Source organism: Mus pahari, chromosome 11, assembly GCF_900095145.1.
Source record: "Mus pahari chromosome 11, PAHARI_EIJ_v1.1, whole genome shotgun sequence".
NCBI lineage: Eukaryota > Metazoa > Chordata > Mammalia > Rodentia > Muridae > Mus > Mus pahari.
Window position 1 is genome coordinate 74666975 of NC_034600.1, and position 23870 is coordinate 74690844.

The following is a 23870-nucleotide window of genomic DNA, read 5'->3' on the forward strand; positions in this document are numbered from 1 at the left end:
AACCCTTTCCTCCCCAACTTGCTTCTTGGTCATGATGTTTGTGCAGGAATAGAAACCCTGACTAAGACAGCTAGAAAAATTCTAAGGGGATAATGGCATTATTTATCTCTGCTGAATATGTTCATATTCTTACACCCAACAAATTTCCTAGGCTTCTATTCTAAAATGATACTTGTATGCATGTGATGGGAGGAGAGGACCTGGGTCCAGTGATGGCTCAATGCCCCAGTGTAGGGGAATGCTAGGGTGGAGAGGTGGGAGTGGGTGGGTGGGGGAGCACCCTCATAGAAGCAGGGGAAGGGTGTGGGTTAGGGGTTTCCGAAGGGGAAACTGGGAAAGGGGATAATATTTGGGATATAAATAAAGAAAATATCCAAAAAAACAAAAAAACAACAACAACAAAAAACAAACCCCAAAACCGTAGCCCCAATTCAAAATATTTATCTGAAGAAAACTACAAAGACAAGAAAAGGAACACACCTCATTGGCAAAGGCACCCACAGGACAACAATCCCAGGGTGAATGGTAGTGTGTCTACAGGTAAATGCTAAGTGTTTAGTTTCCTGAATCTCAGCAACAGCTTCAAATTGTTACCACAGATTTGCAGTGCACACTTGGGAAACTTCCCTAAATAATTTGCTTTCTTTTTATGGATGTTTTTCATAAATTTGTGTATAATGGTGTTGTTGCATAAAGGCTGGCTTTACCACAAAAGTTGTGGGTGTTGTGGAGAACAATAGTGATGGCTAGCTGCAAGCTTACCAGCAAGATGCATAGTATATTGCCTTTGCATTTACCTTTGAATATTTCAGAGTATTTATTAAAGGAGTTCAAGTATATATTAAAAGAATGTTGCTTTAATTTCCTACTATGATGATGATGTGAATACCTGTGTGGCCTGAATTTTCTCATAACAATTTTGGAAGCACATCTTTGTTTTATTTAGAAATATTCTCATCTCTACAAATGCATCATTTATGTCTAATGTACTATATGTGCTTATGTCTAATTATGTCTAATGTAATATATGTGCTTATCCTTCATCTACCAGTAACTATTGATTATATCTAATATATAAGATAGCATAATAATAATGATATTTAATAGAGATTATTTTAAATCTTAGAATTGATTTAATAATTTTTAATTCCTAGTCGAGAACTTCATAACTTTCAAAGTATAACAATGAGAGCAACTTTGAAACTGACAAAATCCTTGAACTGATATTATTCCCTGTTCTGCCAATTATAGTGGGGCATGTGAGTGTATTTCCCAGTGGTATGGTAATTAAACCTGATCACTTTCAGTTCCTTTGTCACAAATTGCAGCTACTATTTTTCAAGCCTAAAGGAAAAGAGAATAAAAAGGAAGAACAAAATTTGTCTTTAAAAGAAATTCATATTCTCATGTTTTTTACCCTAAGGAAACTTTGTAACTGTGCTTCATCAGGACCTCTGGATGGTGTGCCAGTCATACAGGCTCAGTATGGTGGGGTAACAAATAGCCTCAAGCCCCAATGCCTATTTGAGATCCCAGAGGCTGTTTCTAACAGAGTTGAATAACCCCTCGATTGCTTATCCAATACCAAGTGGACATCCCTAAGATGCATGCACCTAAGCATCACTAGATGGACTTAGTAGTCTGTGTATGTAATATTGATGATATGTGTGTGTATATGTGTGGGAGCATCTCTGTGTTTGGGGGAGGGTACAGCAATAATAGGCTTTGTACTCGAGGGTGGCATAGGAGAGGTTGGAGGAATGAGAAGGAAGAGGGAAATGGTGAAATTTTAATCAAAAATGAATTTAAAAATAAAATAAAAACAAAGCAAAAAAAAAAAAAAAGCTAATGGGTCTTGTTGAGGAGGCTGTTATGTCTGTTTGTCTATACTTCATGAGAATAGATATTTTTCTCTCAACATGGCAGCTTGTTCCAGGAGCAAACAACAGACAGAAATCACAGTAATTTTTATAATTCAGTGTCATAATCACACATCACCCTTTCCACCATTTTTGAAAGAGTCACCAAATATTGCTTACTCTCAGGGAAAGTGAATTAAACTCCATTCTCTGAGGACAACCATAGCAAAGGATTTGTCAGCATATTTTAAAGTCATTACATTTCCCCAAATAACCTAAGAGCATGTTGTGAACACATTTGCACATAAAATATATGTGGAAGTAAAAAGCAAAATTTTATCACTGTCTTAGTTAGGGTTTTACTGCTGTGAACAGACACCATGACCAAGACAACTCTTAGTTAATTAATGACCATGGACAGCATTTAATTGGGGCTGGCTTTAGTTTCAGAGGTTCTGTCTATTATGATCAGTATAGGAACATGGCAGCGTCCAGGCAGACATGGTGCAGGAAGAGCTGAGAGTTCTACATCTGACTTCCTCCAAGGCCACAGCTACTCAAACAAGGCCACACCTCTTAATAGCACCACTCCCTGGGCCAAGCATATTTAAACCACAACAATCACTAATTGATAAATTCATATTTATGACATGTTGCATTAATGACACCTCATCTTTAAAGATACAACAATGCTCCAAGTTCTAAAGATTATTCAGGGGCTGAGTGTTGGTTCCTACAATATTGGACACTGTCTACAGCACATAGGATAGCACTTACCTCCAGGAAGTACTTCCCTTTCTTGAAAGTTTTTATAATCTTAAACCTTTAAATTTTGCAGTCAATTTTGAGGGCCCAGCAGACTTTAATCTTGTAAAGGAAACAATGACTTGAAATAAAGAAACAAAAGGTAGCATTGTGCTTGAATAGCAGACCTATGCTTCCATGGGCAGTGCAATGATGTCTCTATGAATTAGTAGGAATCTAGAATAGTGTGATACAGTGTGATTGCATTTGGTCATTACATTGTGATTTGATGTTTGTTACTTATGCTGTTAAATGAAATGATGCACATTTGATCTTTATCCTCACCCTCTGAACCAAGAACATGTAAATGCCACTGTCAAGGATACTTTATTTTATGCTAATTAGATGACTTTTTGCAGATCCCTAGAAAGCTTCAGCATGGGAGTTGGCTATCAGAGGAAACAAACTATTTGACTTTAGTAATAGAAATTTAAGCCCACCTTAACCTCCAGGCCCAGGGAACAGATAGTATTCAGTAGCCTAATGGTGAAATGAGTTAATATATTATGAATTTGTAATGGATATTCATAAAGAATCCAGATGAGGAGGTTGCATCTCTAGGTTGGGAAACACATGCCTAGCGAGTCCATGTCCCACTCCATGCTATGGACTCCACAGAGAACCCTACTGAACCTGGTCCTGACCTCTTCACCTGATCCTGGAACTCACTCTGTAGACCAGGCTGGCCTCGATCTCAGAAATCCACCTGCCTCTGCCTCCCGTGTGCTGGGATTAAAGGCGTGTGGCACCATGCCCAGCTTGTCTGTATCTTTTAGACTGTGCTTCATAATAAATAGTAGAAAGATAGAGGAAATTGAAGAATGGAGCCAATAACTAAGATTCCTTTTTTCTTGACAAGAGGGGAATTTGTAAATAGATTTTATAACTAATGCTTGATGACAGTAATGATATTTGCAAATTGAAAAATTAGAAGATGGAGTAAACAGACTTCAAAGATAGTATTAACGACTGATTACAACCTTTCTACAGTATTCAACTGTTTTTCAATTTAAAATTATATATTTATTACAGAGTATGTTCCTTAAACATCTAAAATATATAATTTAATGGCTATGCAGTTATTCTCATACAAAAATAAGTATGTTTCCTTATTTAGTAACTTTTATGAGAGAAACAAAACATAGATGACACCATATACTTGAAGAGATGGAGACCACTTACTGTATTTAGTAGATTAAAATAATTAGTAATTAATTAATTAATTAATTAATCATTAGAAGGACATGAAGAGGGGAGGAAGTGGTAATGGGGAGAGCCTGAGAGGATTTTGTAGGGGAGCAAAGAGTACAAATTATTAGGATGCATTATAAAATTTTCAGGAATTTTTCAGCAAATGAAATTTTTCTATATAGTTATGGTTTGAAGTCAACACTTAAACTAAAGCTCACTTCATTTTTTTTCTTGAAATTATATGGTGTAGTAAGTAGGCTATGTACCTTAAGATTTAGACATTTTATATATATATATATATATATATATATATATATATATATATATATATATATATATATGCAGGGGGGTGTGGAGGGGAGATCAAGTGGCTTCCAGCATCCAGAGAAATCGCGAAGTATCACATGTATATTTGTGATTGATGTGAAAGGCAAATTGATGCAAATTCAGTGGACACTTAAGTATCTCACAGTAAGAGAATGTTACTGAACAGTGCAGCGCTGGCATTTAGGGCTTTCCATCTAATGAATAGAGACCATCAGAATTGGTCATTCTCACCATTTAAATTTTTGAGGATTGGCTACTTTGATTTGTGGAACTTGATTTTGAAACCGAGATTTATTTCATCATGCAAGTCCATCTAGCACTAGAATGGAAATATGTCTATTTGTTTAAAATATGGTTAAAGAGCTGATTTTGGAAGCCATGCCCTTTTGCACATTAAGCTTGGATTGTTCAGCATCTTGCACAGATCCTAGTTTTAGATGGGCCTTCAGATTCCAGGGGCTGAGAAGGGAATTCTCAGCATTCTTAGATGGTGGCAATCTGTTCTGGACACTCACTGTGTGATATACCCTGTGGTGAGCTCTTTCCCCCTTTTCTCTGAGGTTTCAGCTGAAATCATTCAACTGACCTGAGAGTCTTCATTATACAGTTCATGAGTACCTCCCATCATATACAGAGAGAGCCCGTTTTCTGTTTGTCCCATTGACATTGTGGTGAGATTGTCATTCTAGAATCCCATGCTTTGTCTTCTTTGTCTCGATGAAAAAAGTGTCTGTACAGCTTAGTAAGCCTTGGTCAGCTTGGGAAAAGCTACTACGTTGTCTTGGAGAATGAGCGTGGCTATGGATTCCAGGGGCAGACAACTCTGATATTCACTTAGTGTGAACATGAAATTTTTTATATTATTATTATCATCATTATTTTCACTCAGACATTTCTGTTGTAAGAGGAAGCACAACCAGTTGTGTGGTCGGCAAAAAATATACACTGCTTGAGTACTTTAATAGTCTATGGATTGCCCAAACTCATTAATTTGTCAATTTCACAAACCTGGAAAAATGTATAACAATCAGTGTTTGAGGAATAGAATTTCTTGGCATTTTTAAATGAGGCTAATGATGAATTTCCACTCTATTCCTATTTTGACATATTCAATAAGTGATATCATGTCAGCAGTTTATAGAGCATGATTCTAGGCACTGGGGTCACAAATGGGAATGAGACACAGTTTCTGAGCTCAAAGAACCCATGACCTAACTAGGTGGCAAAAATGTAAATTTACAGTGTTTCTGCAAGTCTAAGTGTATCATTGATTTAGTAGCAATTTTAGTTACAAGTGACACAAAAATCTATTCAAATAATGAAAAGGAGAAAGGGGCCATAGCCACATCTTCTATTGTCCCAATTTCAAAAACACTAAATGATATTTTTTTAAAATTATTCCAGAAGTTCAACCAGCCCATATAGAAAAAGCATAAACAATATGTATGGTCTTAAAGCAGGGCCCCAAATATGATATTAAAAGCAATTGTTTTGCAACCTTACCATACTATTAGCCCTAACCACCATTGATGCATAGTGTTTTCCTTGGTAGATTATTAATTTTAGGGTTTTTAAAGGCCTTAGTTTTGTTTTCAGTGTTCAAATATTAAAACGTTGCTAACTGTGGGTTGTATAACAGAGCTATAACCGATGTTATTTCAGTGTCCAATGTAAGATTCATAGTGTATTTTGACAATCGTTTTCATTTTTACTGGCTTGATTTGTTTGTGCTTATGGAAAATGTTAATGATTGCATTAGTGTTAACATCCAGAACCATGTGAATGGCTTGAGTTATACTTCCCATGGTTTTTGAAGGGTGACTTAGAGATTAAGTTTTTTATTCCTTTTTGTTCTAGAGATTACATGTCCTTCAGCACACAAATATGTGCGCAGAACACAGCGTGCTAGGCAGGTGTACATCACCTCCTTCATTTCTTAGGTAACTGAATACTTTCAACTTATGAGTAAAACTGGAACTTGATGTTTACTTGAATAAATGGTTGTAAATTTAAAAAAAAAAAATCATTCCAGGAAAGGTAAGATAGTTAGATCTCACAGGGATGAATGCAGTGCCAGAGGAGAGCTCACACAGCAAGGTAACCGTGAGGCGGAAGTGGGTCATGCTGTCTGGAGTTGTCCGGAAGGGCTGCAGAAAGGAAACATGGATAAAATGAGCAGAGAGAAAGTAATAGTCTCTGTGATGATGAATACACACAGGAGGAGGCTCTGTGGGGAAGATTCAGTGTGATAAGGTGCACTGGAATGATGAGTGTGTGGGTGAGAGTGTCTAATGACCTGAGTTTCATCCTTGGGATGCATATGATGGAAGGAGAGGACCAATGCCTGGAAGATTTCCAACGAAAACATACTTTCTGTGCTATGCGTGTGCCTATATTTACACTCCCCCCCACACACACCACTAAAGTAAAATAAAGTGAATAATAAAAGAAGATGTTCATAGAACTATGAAAATCTTGTATCTATACCAAGAAGGTGTGTGTGTGTGGGGGGGGTGTTGTTACTAGTCTGAGTCATACAATCATAGTTCAGGTCAGGACCACTGCCTGCCACAGCCACAACTTAAATTTCACACCAGGTTTTCCTGCCTGGTTTACTACCATCAGTTTAGAAAGGACAACTATTTTAAATGTCATTTACTCATTTGGGGTGAGCTGAAGGAGAGATGTGTGTGCCGTGATGCTCATGTAGAGGTCAGAGGCCAGCCTGCAAGAGTCCATTCTCCCTCCCACTCTGTGGGTCTCGGGGATTGGACAGGCTGTGGGGTTTAGCATCAGACATATTTACCCGAGCTAGCTTCCTGGTAACACTCTTAGCATTTTAAATAAAGTTGAAGGAAACTGAATAGAGAATGTAACTGATCACATTACATTCTTATTTATGTTTAATGAAAATATTTTAAAAAGTTAAAACAGTGTTATGTGTTATTGGGTGACAATTTAAAACATACCTTCTGTATCAAATAAATGGAAGGCTGTGTTTCAATTGGCAGAGTTCAAGGAATCAAAGAAATCAACCTGTAATGACCAGATGATTGGCAGAGGCAATTGACTCTCTTGATAAAGGTTGTGATTAGAGGAGGCCATGCTGTAGGCAGACAGATGTATCAGGGTGCTTGTTGTGACTCTTCTTAAGAGATAAGAAAATGTGCTGAGCTCGGTGTCCGTGGGGTTTCCAGGGAGCAGGAGATAACAGAAAATGACCTGTATGGATGCTGGTGTGCTGCTCACAATTAACTTCCAGGCCATCATTTGCATGCCCAGCCTCAGATGAGTTTGGCTTTGCCAACGTCAAATGTAGACAAAGTTTGGTGACATGAAGTAGAAGGTTGTACTGCTCACAAGGGATCATGTGAAGGTTCAGGGTTTCAGTCTCAGTGGGCTTCGTGCTGGAACCCTATATTATATACAGGATGTGACAAATGGATAGTTGTCTAACATGACCAATTCACAACCATTAACAAATTCAAGGTTGTCACTATATATATATATATATATATATATGTGTGTGTGTGTGTGTGTGTGTGTGTGTGTGTGTGTGTGTTTTAGAAAGGGTCTCTTAAGCTTGACTCCTGCTTTGGATTTCCTTACTCTTAGCATTCTGAGAGTCAACTTGACTCCCGCCCAAATCCCGGCTCAGGGGCTCCTTTCCTGTGAGCCTCTCATCTTACTTCACCTATCTATTCTGGCCCTCTCTTCTGTACCATACTCCACTTTCTACGCCAAGTCATCCAACCTTCTGTCTTCTTTTGCCTTTTTGCTGGATGCTCAGATTCTGAGCATCACGAATGCTCCAGAGGACGCTGTCAGCTCTCTCTGTGAACTTTCCCTCTTGTTGACTTTGCTCTACCTCCGGTTTCACATTTGGCATCTCAGGATGTAGGCTCACCTTGAACACGTTTTGGGGTACACAGCTGCTCACTGGTTTTCTCAAAGAATCACCCTTTGAAAAATATTTTTGGGTACACTGTTGATGAATTCCTTTGGGCAATGGGGAAGCAAATGATCTCATTCTTAAAAAGAAAAGCATGAGAAAAGAGGGGGCTCTTCCTTTCTTACAGTCCTTGCTGAACTAGAATGTGGCTGGAGAGCTGCCATCCTTTGCTGTAGCCTTCGCAGGCACTGCCCTTTGACCTACAGATGGAGTTTATGTTACCAAGAATAATAATACTACAGGTCTTAAGTCTATGGCGATGCTCTGTTTGGTTCCATCTTTCTCGATGATCAGATTCTGCTCATGCAGCAGAATGTGTCTGGCAGCCCTCTGAACTATGATTCTCACAGTTCTACTGTCTCTGAGCACACATAGAGAACATTTCTTCTTTGTTTATCAGCTGACAGAACTCAGCACTCAACCCAGCAGGTCCCCGTGCTGCCATCACAGGTTCCATTACAGCGACACATTACAGCAGTGCCTCTGCCCTCCCGTTGCATCTCACTTCAAGTTCTTATGTGGAAGTGTCCGTTTCTCCGCTCTGTGTTCTGAATATAGTCCAACGCTGGTGCTTTCCATCCCTGAATCATATGCTGTGTCTAGTTTTTTTATTTTTCAGATTCTCTTTCCCTATATCAATTCTCAGGCCTGCTTGATTGACGGTTATACCATAGTAGCCGAATACCCAGGATTCCCGACTGTAGGGAATCAACCAAGGCAAAGCCTTCAACTAGTCTGAGAATTTCTGAAAATCTTTCCTGCGTCAAAATAAATCACTCAAGTGCTGTACAGAGAAGTGCTCCCAACGAAGAGCCCATTTTGCTTATGTTACATGCTCTGGTGAGCAGCCGATATTGATTTAACTCTAATAGTTCTTACATTAACTCAACAGATATTAACTAGCTGCTATACATCAACTACTGAGCTAGGTGTGGTGAATTGAATACAGCTCAGGACAGATCACAGCTCTATCCTAATTACTCAGCTTTGACAGTGATTGACTACGATCTTGTTTGTGTTATGACAAGCAGTTATTTTGAATTTCTCTTTTAAAAGGCAGCGGGCAGGATAGCTGTATTTTATGGGTTCAGAGCACACCTGACAGAGGGCTCTGCTTTGCCTACCCTGGGTAATGCCGCATTATTTACACATTTAGGATTCAGCTCGAGCGTCCACAGTGATTACACAAACGGGGAGTTCAGGATTGGTGTGCTGGAGCTGCTAATCTACCCTGGCCCTGGATTCTACACAGCTGACTCTTCATAGAAACAGTGATGCTTATTCTTCAAGTCTTTGAAGTATTGCAAGTGGAGTAAGAAATATAAAATCAACCACTGAAACATATTAAACTTGGAAATGTGGAGCTGCTTGTTTCCATACATATTTAAATGGCAATACTTGAAGTACTTCATTATTTAGTATTAATTTAGTATGACTGATGGTACACTATGAAAGGGCTGAGTGGCAGAAGTAAAGCAAACTGTGCTGTGACAGTTTGTGTTTTAGAGCATACAGGCAGAGCAGAGGGTGTGGTCATGAGGGGGATGGTCTGCAAGTGGCAACACAGGGTCTTCCAGCATGGTGTAAGGAAAGGTCCAGGGGAGCAATATAACTTTTATAGAGTTGAAGTCACATGTTGAGGGTAGAGAAAAGAGTGTCAGAAGATGTATAGACATCCTTACCAATTCTAAAATATACTTATTTGGATCAAAGTAAAATACTGTGAACATGCAGACATGATGCATACTAGTTAGTTCTTCATTCCACGATTCAAAAGAAAATCTGATTGAGCATCCAGTTGTCCAGGTCTTGACATCAAACAAGGACCAAGGAGAGTGGATGTGGGTTTGAAGGTTTCATGCAAGGTCACCTTATATTTTATGTTGTGTCATGAGTGCTTCCCAAAGGTTGAAGTGGGAAATGTTTGCTCTCCAGGGTGACACACTGGGAAGTGGTGGGACTTTTAGGAAGTGGTGCCTAGTGGGTGTCCATGGGTTATTGATGGAAACTGTAGAACATTGTCTTTTCTGCTTCTTGCTCCCTAGATCGTGAGCTGAGAAGTTAGTTCTTCCAGACTTCACCTGTGATCTGAGATCTAAAAGCAGCCAGTCCACTTAGTTCTTGGGTCAAAGTTTCAGAATAGTCATCTAAATATTTTTTCTTGTACAGGTTAAATATCTCAGGGATTTTGCTGTACACCTGGAGGCCTTTGTAACATGAAAATGGGTTGAAGGGATTTCAGTTGAAGGTGTGTAAGCATGGCCCTCCCTGCCACAGTCTGTCCTGCACACAGTAGGACATCTTGGCTGAGAATACTCCTCTAAGCTCACCTAGTCTTGTCTTCCTCACTTCCTGAAAACTCTTTCTTCAGGTTATACCCAAAATATAGCAATTCCTCCCAAATTCTCCTGTTCAGGATCTTAGCAGCAGACTTGCCTTGCATCTAAGACTGGACTATAGAGGGTTTATCAGAGGTTTTATCATTTATAAAACCCTGTGTGTGACATCAATAATATCTTTTATTCTCCAATGTAGTAGTTGTAGAGCAAAGTGGCTATTGAGTACTTGAAATACAAATAATATGGCATTCATTCCCATATTTTTTTTTTTTACGTTTAGGAAATCTTGTATTGAAAAATGCCGTTAGATTCAAATGAGACAAATGTTACACATAAGCATGAGATAAGTCATTTCTGAAGTATATGCTTACCAACCATTATGTACTCATTGCACAATTAAATTATATGATACTTTTATGGATTCAAGAAACTATTTAGAAGATGTTGCTGAAAAACAAAACCTCTACCTTAGTTCTCTATTTGAATATGGAATGTGTTATATAAAAATCAGGTAGTCATGTCCTCATGAAAGCAAATACATCTCTGTATTTGGGATGGTAGATTTACTGAAGGTTAGTTTCCTTCCTGCCTGCCTTCCTCCTTCCTCCTTCCTCCTTCCTCCTTCCTCCTTCCTCCTTCCTCCTCCCTCCTCCCTCCTCCCTCCTTCCTCCTTCCTCCTTCCTCCTTCTTTTAGGCTTTTGGACTCAGGTTGAGGCACTGGAGGGCTTGTTCCAGCTGGTCATTTCCAAATTTCCTGTATTTCGTCGCTGTACATCAGAAGGTAAGAAGTTTGGAGCAAGTGTCCACAGCCTTTGCTTCGCAAGCAGAGTAGTGAGCAATGATAAGTCACTCCTGGATGCAAACATGATAGTGTAGAAGTTATTGTGAATCACTTGCATTCAGGCATGGAAGCTGCCTCTGGTCATAAGTGAGGCTTTCCACATGGTAGAATAAACCCTAAATATTTCACTTTGCTTCTTGCTTCTGTGCCAGAAGCATGAGAGGAAAAGGGACTGGATAAACAGCACTATGTATCTCTTATGCCATTTGGATCCAGTGTGGAAGGTTAAACCTTAACTCTCTCTCTCTCTCTCTTTTTTTTTTAGATATTTTCTTCATTTACATTTCAAATGCTATCCAGAATGTCCCCTATACCCCCTCCCTGTCCTGCTCTCCAACCCACCCCCTCCTGCTTCTTGGCCCTCACTTTCCCCTATACTGGGGCATATAATCTTCACTTGTCCAAGGGCCTCTCATCTCATAGATGGCCTACTAGGCCATCCTCTGCTACATAAGCAACCAGAGACACAAACTTTAGTGGGTACTGGTTAGCTCATATTGTTGTTCCTCCTATAGGGTTGCAGACCCCTTTAGCTCCTCCTTCATTAGGGGGTCCTGTGTTCCATCCAATAGATGACTGTGAGCGTCCACGTCTGTATTGGCCAGGCACTGGAATAGCCTCACATGAAACAGCTATATCAGGATCCTTTCAGCAAAATCTTGCTGGCATATGTAATACTGTCTGGGTTTGGTGGCTGATTTGGGGATGGATCCCCAGGTGGAGCAGTCTCTGGATGGTCCTTCCTTCCATCTCAGCTTCGAACTTTGTCTCTGTAACTCATTCCATGGGTATTTTGTTCCCCATTCTAAGAAGGAACGAAGTATCCACACTTTGGTCTTCCTTCTTCTTGAATTTCAAATTCAATCTTGGGTATTCTGAGCCCCTGGGCTAATATCCACTTATCAGTGAGTGCATATCATGTGTGTTCTTTTGTGATTCAGCTCACTCAGGCTGATACCCTCCAGATACATCCATTTGCCCAAGAATTTCACAAATTCATTGCTTTTAATAGCTGAGTAGTACTCCATTGTGTAAATGTATCACATTTTCTGTATCCATTCCTCTATTGAGGGATATCTGGGTTCTTTCCAGCTTCTGGCTATTATAAATAAAGCTGCTATGAACATAGTGGAGCATGTGTCCTTATTACAAGTTGGACCATCTTCTGGGTATATGCCCAGGAGAGGTATTTCTGGATCTTCTGGCAGTACTATGTCCAATTTTCTGAGGAACCACCAGACTGATTTCCAGAGTAAACCTTAACTCTTAAGAGAACTCATTGTCATACATTTAAGAAATACACTTAATAAAACTTAATTAATAGACTGGCATTTCTGAGGGATTACAGATTGTGGGAAATAGACTCATCTCCAACGCCTCTAAAGTAGAAGTGGTAAGACAAAAAGCTGAGCTCATTGATGCTACTTACTAACTTGGAGACCTTAGAACAATGTTTCTCAACCTATGAACTCTTACCTTTGTGGTCTAATGATTGTTTCACAGGGGTTGTGTATAAGCTATCCTGCACATCAGATATTTACATTATGGTTCACAAAAGTAGCAAAATAGCAGTTATGAGGTAGCAAAAATAATAATAGTTTTACAGTTGGTATCACCATAACAATGGGAACTAAATTAACGGGTCATGGAATTAGGATGCTTGAGAACCACTTCCTTAGACAATGTTTCTCGTCAGAAAACCTAATAATGATACTAGCCTGGAACCTTAATTAATGTGGGTCAGATACAATTTAGAGAGGATAAAATTTATAATTATGATTTAAAGTGTGCAAGGCTCCTTCTTTGTCGTTGTTGGGTGCTTCTGTATAATCCCTTGCATGGGCATTGGCGAGGGTCAAGTGTCAAGGTCAGAGATAGGTCTCCCAGGGCTCGGAGGTGACATCACTCAGACATGGCACTTTCTGTCTTATTCCTCTGGGCCCTTTCCTCCTTCCATTCTGAAACACCTCTCAGCTACTTTATCTGGGTGCCTTTGTTGACCTGAATTTTTACATCCTGCATGATCAAGGGACTCAATCACAAAAGAGAGCAACTAGAGAAATTGTATGAATGCATAGATATGTTTCAAGTGATTACAACACCCCACCACAGTCATTCAGGAATCACCCATCCTGTTGGTGTCTGTCCTTCCCAATAGATGTCTTGAATTTATCAGCGATGGCTGCATCTCCCCTAGTCAGCATTTGTGCTGATAATTATTATGTATTTAAATTCTGTCTTGTTCATGGTTGTCTAAATTCTTTCATATCTTCTGTTAGCCACAGACTTATTTTCCAATGCTAACCTGATTCCCCCAGGTGACATTAAAAGTAATTTACTTTAACAAATAAAAACCTCCAGGAGTTTGTTGGTCAAACAGTGTAGTGAGGAGTCTGAATGACACAATTTTATTATATATTTTGGGTAAAATAGTGCATATATGGGCTTTCTTAGGTTTTCATATCCCAATATTACTAAGCAACTGTAACACATCACATAGAATAAGAACATCTATGGAACTTCTCTTTTAGTATCAAAGCTAGGGTGCTTGGAATGGAATATTAGAGAATACTTTTGAATCCGTGAACAACACTGGTCCCAGAGGGACATGTAAAACAGTTGTGTGGGTATGGTAAAAACTTTTAATCATACTTAGTCTTTTATTAGGATGTCGTGGATAAGCATGGTCTTAGTTTTCCAATGCATTCTGTTTCTGATCATTGAAAGGGGAGAAATGTACCTGACAGAGCAGTCTTTTTCTTAATCCATTCAGGCTTCCAGTGATGGAGTGCTTACCTACTGTGCAAAAGACCCTAGGTCCAATCCTTAGCACTACTAAAATACATATGTGTGTACGTACATACATACATCACCACCACCACCATTATCATCATCATCATCATCATCATCATCATCATCATCATCATCATCATCATCATCATTTCTCACAGTCATAGAGAATCAAGTAGTTCAAGGTCAAGGCCTGACTAAGTTAATATCTGGTCAGGGCCTATATCCTGGTTCATAGATGATTCTTTTCGCAATGTTTTCATTTGGTGGGAGTGGGGAGAGGTCCCTTCTGGTCTTCCTTATCTCAGCTCCAATAAGCTCATGAACAATTTTACCCAATAGTTTAATCATTTACCAAAGGTCTCACTACCTAACGCCATTGCCTACAGGGCTAAAATCTGAATGTATATGAATTCCATCAATAGACTGGAATGGAAATAACTTTGAAGTGTCTTATTTTTAGTTTAGATCTGTCTGTCTATTTTGTATTGGTGCTAATGTGAGTTGAGTTTCCGTTTTCTTTCATAAAGCTAAACAAAAACAACTGGGAAAGAAAAAGGTCTCTGTTAGCTTTAAAAGGTTCCGTATGTTCACTGTTGCGGTATGAACTTCATAACTGTTTGTGGGATGGACCAGCTCTTTTCTGTATTTCACAGTCCCAACCAGGCTTTGTCTGAGCTATCGGTTTAGATATTGGTAATAATTGGTAATTTATAGTGTGTCATTTTATTCCTTTCAGGGTGTGTGCGTAATAAATAGATTGTCTTCTGAATTGAAAAATATTGATAGGAAACGGTAATGCATTTGTATAAAACATATGTCAACTGAAGTTATACAGATTCTTAGACTCAGTGCTTTTATCTCCCCTTTTTTTTTTTCATCCTTCTAATCTTGCTTCTACCGTATCATGATTTATTGTCCCTTGTCCAGGATAACAGAGCACAGAGGTGTGCCTGTGCTAGCTCAGATTTGTTTGGGGTTGGTTGATACAGGGTGACATATTGTTGACTTCATTGTTAGAGAATTGTATCACACTTGTCCAGACAGTTTCTAACTTTCATTCATCCAACTGTACCCCCATTGCTGTGTCTGCTTGCACTGATGCCTGGCTGGTCTGAGCTTGGCTTCTTGTGTTACAGGAGCTATGCCTGTCCCAGACCAGCCTCCATCAGCCTCCGAGAAGAATAGCTCCTTGAGCCCAGGCTTAAACACCTCCAATGGCGATGGCTCTGAGACGGAAACCACCTCTGCTATCCTTGCCTCCGTCAAAGAACAGGTAGGCGCATTCCGTGGATGTGGTACTCATGGGGGCATGTGACAATTGCTTCTTTAGATGAACATTGATGGTTATTTTGTTTGAGAATGGTTCTGTGTTAGAGTTTATTACATAACTAACACTAAAATAGGGTGACAGTTCTTGATTTCATGCTGTTCCTCAGGACACAAGAAAACATAGTGCAACATATTGTAACATAGTCCAACATATTCCATATAAGGGCCAGAACACTTTCTTGTAGATGAAATTTTAAAGGATATGTTGATCAACTTGACATGTGTTGTTATTGAAGGTTTCAGGCCAAATAGTTGATATGCAGAAAATGTTGTCTAATAAACTGTCAACATTTATCCAGAAAGCTAAAAATTGAGAATATGGTGAGGATCTTAGTAGGTTAAGCAAAGTTGCCCTTCCTGGTATTTCTTATGGCTAATCCTTTTGAGGGGTAAACCGGATCACACTGGCTTATTAAAGAATGTGTGGCGGCCTAATATATAAGTGTTCAGGGAAAATGTATAGAATTCACCATATGAAACATGTTAATTACAGCACAGGACAATTTATACAACCTTCCCTGTCAGAGTCATCAAAATCTAATTAACTTTTCAAACATGACATCACTCCAAAGTGAATAAATACATAAAATTAAAGACTTGGACTTAAAGAACTGTTCTATGGAAGTTGTGTTCCTTATAAATTGTGGATGGTAAGCAATTTTAGAAATTTGGATCAAGACACATATTTTCTTCTGATCATATGCTAGGGAGTAAAGCCGGATTTTGAGTTTTAAAGAAAAATGTAATTGACATGTAACTTCTTGTACTTTATAACTTGAAAGATGTCCTGTGTCATCTAGAGATGTGGAAATAAGCACTTCTGCCTGTGATGTGAAATAGGTTATTTAGCAGTTAGAACTACGTTGTGGATTCAGGCTGTGTTCCTCCAGTTACTGTGAATTTAATGATGAATTCTTAGACTTTATTTACACTTTTATGCTGTCAGTCCTCACAACAATCTGTTTCATATGTTGTCCAGGGTTGTATCTCAGCCTCTCTATTCTACATCACTGTCCTGACACACCCTCCTCCCTATTCTACATCACTGTCCTGACACACCCTCCTCCCTATTCTACATCACTGTCCTGACACACCCTCCTCCTTATTCTACATCAGTGCCTCTAACACATCCTCCTCTCTATTCTACATCACTGCCACTGACACACCCTCCTCTCTATTCTACATCACTGTCCTGACCCACCCTCCTCTCTATTCTACATCACTGTCCTGACACACCCTCCTCCTTATTCTACATCAGTGCCTCTAACACATCCTCCTCTCTATTCTACATCACTGTCCTGACACACCCTCCTCTCTATTCTACATCACTGTCCTGATACACCCTCCTCTCTATTCTACATCACTGCCCCTGACACACCCTCCTCTCTATTCTACATCACTGCTACTGACACACCCTCCTCTCTATTCTACATCACTGCCCCTGACACACCCACCTCTCTATTCTACATCACTGCCCCATCACACCCTCCTCTCTATTCTACATCACTGTCCTGACACGCCCTCCTCTCTGTCCAGCCTCACTGCTCCCACACACCCCGTCTCTGGACTTCTCTCTGCTGCTGTTGGATTTGAGGTGTTTTGTTCTGTGTTGCTGGCTTAGGAAGAGCATTGTGGAATTGTACATGGTTACCAGCAGGAATTCTGTGTCAGAGCGCAGCACCAAAGTGGGGCAATTAAGAACAGTTGCTGTTCTGTGTGCAGAATGAAAGGCTGAAGAGGAAGCAGATAATGTTTAATAAGAGGGGCTGATTAGTTAAGTGTAGGAAGCCACCTCTGTGTCAGTCTATCAGAAAAGCTAAAAGGGATGCCATTGACAGGAAAGATCAATGATCCTCTCAGAAATGTCCCTCCAACCCCTGCTTCAGGAAGTTTGTGGCTAAATAGGGCTGTAGAGGAGGGCTGAATGAATCGATCTGAGAGTCTAGAGTGAGAGAGTGTTAAGTAGGAGCTTGTTCAGCTCCATGAATCTTCTAGTGAAAGTCCTGCTCGTGAGGAGCTTGTTCTGCTCCATGAATCTTCTAGTGAAAGTCCTGCTCATGAGCTTTCTGATCTTTTTAAGGAACAGAGGAGATGGGAGCCCAGAAAGGGTTCCTGCCAATCCTGTTACTCAAGGTGCTTCCTCACTCCATTGACCTAGCCTGGCATCCTATTTGACCTGGAACTGGAAGTCTTCCTGACTTTAGTTCAGTGATAAAATACAAAAGGAGCAGTGACAATTTAACAAGAAAAGGGCAGGACAGATGTGTCTGATGACAAGCACGGTGTTTTGTCTCAGGATTCAATGGTAGTATAGCGTAGAATGAGTGGAAAGACATGCCGAGGTCCTGTGTAGACAAACTTCAGCTCATCACAGTATTGCTATCTCCCAAAGTCACACATACAGTTAGACAATGGCTTAGTGCTTTTGACATCGCCTCATGTATCCTAGTCTGGGCATAAACTATGAATCTGAAGGAACCAACTTTGAATTTCTGATCCTACTGCCTCTACTCTACAAGGACTGGAGTTAACAAGCATGTACCAACACGCTTGGCTTATCAGATTTTGGGGATCAGATCTCGTGTCTCTTGCATGCTAGGAATGCACTCCACTGAGTTACATGCCCTGCCCACCTTTAAGCCATTGCAACCAGTGTCATCTCTCTGGTTGTTTTGTTAACAAAAGATATTTTTATGATTTTACGGATATATCAATATTCGAAGGTTCAAAAAAGGGATAGAATCCCCTTTACCAGACACACTAATCTCGGCAATCCTCAAATGGGTGGGACTCTAAAGATTTCTGTCTGCGTAGGACATGATGAAGGGCTTGTAGCAGATTCAGATTCGAGCAAGCACCTAGTTCCTCTCCAGTTAGTACTGCAGATGACTACAGAGGAGGAGTGGAATGATGCCAGTGTGGATCAACAGCTCAGAATTAAAGTTATTGACTTACACCAGGTCGAAAAATGTCCAAGGGAAATGATGAAGACTTGTAGGCAGAAAATGCAAGTTATCAGGGACCATGAGAAGTGGTGAGGCCGCAGAATATTAACGATAGTAACATAAATCTAACATTAAAAAGTGGGCGGGTGGGCTGAGCGGTGACTCAGTGGATAAGAACACTGGCTATTCTTGCAGAGGACCTGGGTTCAGTTCTCCGCACTCACATGGCGGCTTGGAATGGCCTCTGCAGTTCTAAGGTGTCCTCCTATGCACTCTTCTGACCTCTGCAGGAAACACACACATGGTGTGGGTACATACAGGTAGGCAAAACATTCATACACTTATAGTCACAATATTCTACTCAACAAAGGCAAAGACAGGGATGAAGTCGTTGCCAAGCCTCTACTCTGGCCAAACCACTCCACTTTGTACTTGTGTACTTTAACTTATTTAAGAATCTCAGTGCTTTATGGTGGCTCCCCATAAAGCATGAGAAGCCCATGCCCATACTTGGGTCAGTCTGATTTTTCCCCTGAATAGTTGTCTCCTTGTCGAACCCCGATGATTGATGTACATGTGAAACACGTTTCCCAATAAACTCCAACTCAGATTCAAAACCTTTCTAGTTATATGTAAATTTAAAAGAAATTTCTGTCTGTTTGTGTTGATCCATCCCAAGTTGTCACACTTCCTTCTTTCATAGCTTCTACATTTATAATGTTGAGAGACTTGAACTCTGAAAAGACAAATACTATTTTTAAAGATAAGATTATCTCTCACCCATATAAGATATTTTCTTAATTACTGTTTTTCAGTCCTGCGTATCATTGCATGATCTTTTGATGTGATTAGTGATGCTGCGAAGACAGCTGTTGCTCTCTTCTCTCTCTTTGGAGGTTGGCAGAGCACTGCTAAGCATCCTCCAAACAGTATTTTGGAAAAGTATTTTGTGAAAGTAACGACAGAGTTATTATCCATGGGGAAAAGGAAATTAAAACACCTTTGGGAAAGGTCAAGAACAGGGGGGATTATCTGCAAAGACCAGTGAACTTTAGATTCATTTAGGCAGAATGGCAAGGATTAGACAGTCCAGAATGGTGGCAGAGAAATTCTTCCACAAGTAAAAATTAAAAAAAGAAAGTTACTTTATTTCTTGACTTTTAAATTTTGTATCTTGTCTCAAGCATTGCATGGCTCAAGGGAGAAATAATGAAAGCACCCTTGCCCTCATGTTTTCTTACTTGATCAGCAGCTGCTTGAGGAACAGTGTGGTTCTCAAGGTGTGAAGGCGTGGCTAGGAGCCTGCACAGCAGGGTCTCCATAGTTTAAAATACAGTTTATAACAAAGGAGGACAGAACCTCAGAGCGAGAACACTTCTCGTGTTTATAGTCGCTTACACTATTCAGCCCAGTAAAGGAAAAGACAGGGATGAAGGCATTGCCAAGCTTCCACTCTGGGAGGAAAATGTAGTCAGAAAGTGTCAGAAGGATGAGCCTACTGATTTGTGCATCGGACAGGGGATGGGCAAGCGTAGAAATGAGGGAGAAATTGGGGTAACAGAAATTGGGATGTTTTGCTACCAGCATCAGTCATGAGACACTCACTCTAAAACTGTGGACTCGTCCTTGTCTCCACAGCATTCTCAACTCACTTATGCATACACTGTTGCTTCTCCTGAGGTATTTTCTCTTTGTCTCTTAAAACATATTTTCTCAAAAAGTTTCCCAATACATCTCTCCTTGAGACCATTCTATTTCTGCTCATCAGTTTGAAAATCTCAACTCCATTCTAAGAATGAATTCACTGGATTGCCTTGTACTCATTTCTCTGGAACGGTTGGCTATGGGGGGAATGGTTGACTGTGGGGGGGAATGGTTGGCTGTGGGGGGAACGGTTGGCTGTGGGGGCAATGGTTGGCAGTGGGGTTCATACAGTACTGGAGATGAGACGCTGCAGCCTTGCATGCTAGCTGGGAGAGAAGCATTTATTAGCATGTAGGGTTTTGAAAAATGTTTTAGCACCCTTCATTATCCTTTCATATTTTTCAAAAGAAATCATTGTTAAATATTTATCCCGTGAAATCACATTAAATATTTTAAGTGTGATATTTCAGTGTTGTGTAGCTCTATGGAGACAACTCTTGCAGATTATGGGAAATCTACAAATACTTACCAAGATTTCCTTCTATGAGTTTTGAATGAAAATGGGATTGTGGAAATACAGTATTTACTTCACTTGATAACTATTTTAAACTATCTTTGTTCATTTAAGGTATCAGTGGTGTTTTTGATATCATTAAATTTTCTTTTAAACCATTTTCTAATAGATATGAAATATGGAATCACTGTGAGTCATTTGATAGTATAATTTTATTCGAATTTTATAGCATTGCTGGTCTTTTTGGTTGTTCCTATTTTGTTAGCAAGAGGAAGCCAACAGCATGCCGTACTCCCTTGTCACTGGGTCTGCTTCAGCAGAGGCTGCCTGCAGCAAAGTTTTGAAGAAAGAGTTTAATGACCCTTACAAACTCACTGGGAAAATATATCATAATTAATTACTGATAAAGGCCTCGAGCAAGACAACAAAGCAGGAACTCCTGGCGTATAAAAGTCAATGCCTCGTGAGTGGTTTTCTCAGAGTAGGAAGTGAACAACTAGAATTCCAGGGAGAGTAAACAGGGAAAGCTCTTTTCCTTAGGAAAACAGCACCAAAATTCTGCCCACTTAAGACATGTCTACTCAACAGTTCAACTATGTGGTGGGAATGATCTGATGACTTATTGTAGGGCAAGGAAGCAACGGTAGGGAGTATCTCAAATTAAAACCCTTTTAAAAAAGAGTATATATTATGTTTCTTTTCAATTGCATTGTTTTGTAAAATACGTATGATGTATTTTTTTATGAATTCACATGCAGACCATGCTTTTCAGGCATATAATTAAAACGAACATTCTGATTTAAATTTTTTTTTTGCTTAATATATTCATCTGGGGCAAAAGTTCTTAAGACTAAATATTGCTCAGTTTACGTACTAAAAGTTCTGCTTAAGGGCGTTACTGGGAAACCTAAAGGAGTCACTGGGGTGTTAGCTGTGGACTAGGGATTGCTTTTGCAACAGGACACAGTCGCATTTATGACATAATGGTAATAGACTTGTGGTAGGTTATCTGTTAATCTTCCTAAGGGAGCATGTTCCTAGCACCGAGGTTCTGCTTAGCTGAAGTGGTCTGAGTTCCACTGTGCCAGGGAAAGGGAGGGGCCAGCAGTTTTATCAGCTGCATCTGAAGGGGTAGTTAGTGAGGATCTAATTAGCACTTGGACAGCTCATGATCACTGGCTTACCTGCGGACGGTGTGTGATGCTCAGCGAGTCAGACGCGGTTCTGCTTCACTGCAACATTTCTTGCTGTGGGGACTTGGTGCTCTGGACTTCAGTTATCTGTATCGATGACATAGGTAAACATACCTGAGGCAGGCTATCAATCACGTTCAAGTTGCTGTCACTAGGCTACAGTCATAAAAGGCATAGGCAGGTTCAAGCCCCGGGCTCTAAATGAGCTTGCCCTGTGACCTGCTGCCCCTGGAATGTGAAGGCCAACACTCTCCTTTCTCACTAATGATGGATTCTGACATCCACGCTCTACCAGTGGCCTTAGGGATCAGCCGGATTGCTTGCCTAATTATTGGTTTTTGTTTTTTTTTGTTTTTTTTTTTTTGGGTGGGGGGGAACAACTCAATACCATTAAGGCACCAAGAGAAAAATCGCTTTGACATGCCATCCTCCACATTTAGACAGACAGAGCTAAACCTCGTCTTTTACCAAGTCAATAGATTGAGTCATGCGGGGATGCTTTTGCAACCTACACAATGGGGATTTTATGTTCCTGGGTGAGGAAGTTATGCTCAAATGAAGAATTAACAGGGAGTAAGTCCATTTCAGATAATCTCAGAATTGTTTCAGGCAGCCACACAAACGATTTCATGTGCAAGCTTAACACTAATCTCTTCTGTTAGAAGTGACACTGCAGGCCCCATGTGCTGTTCCCTGAAGCTGGCACATCCAGGACACAGAAGAGAAGTCCTCTACCCAAAGAGTTCTGCATCATGCTCACCTCACATATTTTCCAAAGAAAGCACCGTTAGCAAAGAGTACTGCCTGCTCTCAGTAATTGCCTGCTATCGACCTCCCGTCCAAAGGCATGGGCAATTTATTCTTAAAATTAATAATTGAGACTGGAAATACTCTCCCTTCTGGGAGCTCTGCTCACACTGGGAGCAGCACCTCAGCCCTCCGTGGAATGCTGTCCAAGAACTTGGCTTTGATAATTCCAGTGAGGAAAAGGACTCCTCCGCATATAAGATGACGCAAGATGAGAGATCGCCATTCCAGGAGCTTTGATAGGGTAGCGCAGAAGGCAGCCACTGGAAGCCTTTCCAGTGGCTTGACTTTAATATTTTAAATAGAATTAGAAGTGGACCTACAGTGCCGATGAACTTGTAATAGCGATGGATAGGAACTATCATTCCAGGACAAGCGGGCTAATTAATTCATTTTGTGGCACACATACAGATCCTTCCAACTTTTGTGGCCAAATTATATTTCCGGGTCAACACAGCCCTCACTTCATTGGTGCACTTTCCTGATGAAGGTCATTGGGGTTTCTTTAGCTATACTCGACGTTCATGCAAGAAACTCTGCCTCGGAGGTGTGAGCAAACATCTGCTCACCCCAGGTAGGGAGGCAAAGGCGGAGCAAGGTGAGGCTAACATCTGTGAGTCCAAACTGGGAGAGCAGTGGGTTCTGTAGGGTGGCTTACAGGAGTGTGAGTGGGGGCTACTGATAAAGGGGCGGGGTCTCAGAGACAGTTGCATCTACAAAACCCACCGCAGCACGGGGCACAGTTCACCAACCTGGGGTCCTGGGGCTCACTGCTCAGCCTGCAGGCAGCCCGGTCTCTCTGAGCCTCTCCTAGGCCAGGCTTGTCTGAGACAGACCCTCAGCAGTCCTTATGCAAACACAAGCAGTTCTTCTCTATCGGGAGTAACAATGCTGCCAATATTTATTTTTGTGAGCTTGTTTTTCTGTGGATTTTTAAAAATTTATTTTGGGTTAAGACCCGCAAATAAAATGCTGGTCTGCATGACCATTTAGGTTTTACATTTTTTTTCTTTTAGATATTTTCTTTATTTACATTTCAAATGCTATCCCGATTTTAAGAGCCGGGAAAATGTTTTGGAAAAGATTTTACACATTTGAGGGCTCCATTTTCTTTACTACTTTTCCAACATTTGATGATGTCTTTCTTATTACACGTATACTAATAGGATGAAAAAAATATGATGTGAACTTAGTTAAATGTGGTCTTTTTTGATACTGCGTGCATATAAATAAATGGATTAAGTAATATGTGTTTCCTTCATTAATGGTATATATTTTATTATTAAAATATTTTATTAAAAGTCCCACAGTCTTTACATATTAAAAGTTCTA

The 23870-nt window shown here is 40.2% G+C and overlaps 1 protein-coding gene across 2 annotated transcripts in view; it reads left to right on the plus strand.

The window, feature by feature from the left end:
* The window catches only part of Ctnnd2 (catenin delta 2), an 801097-nt gene that overhangs the window by 139393 nt on the left and 637834 nt on the right, over positions 1-23870 (plus strand). For both annotated transcript variants that reach the window (XM_021208296.2, XM_021208297.2), the window contains exon 2: positions 15243-15379. In XM_021208296.2, coding sequence (XP_021063955.1) covers positions 15243-15379 — 137 coding nt within the window. The remainder of the gene's footprint in view (positions 1-15242; positions 15380-23870) is intronic.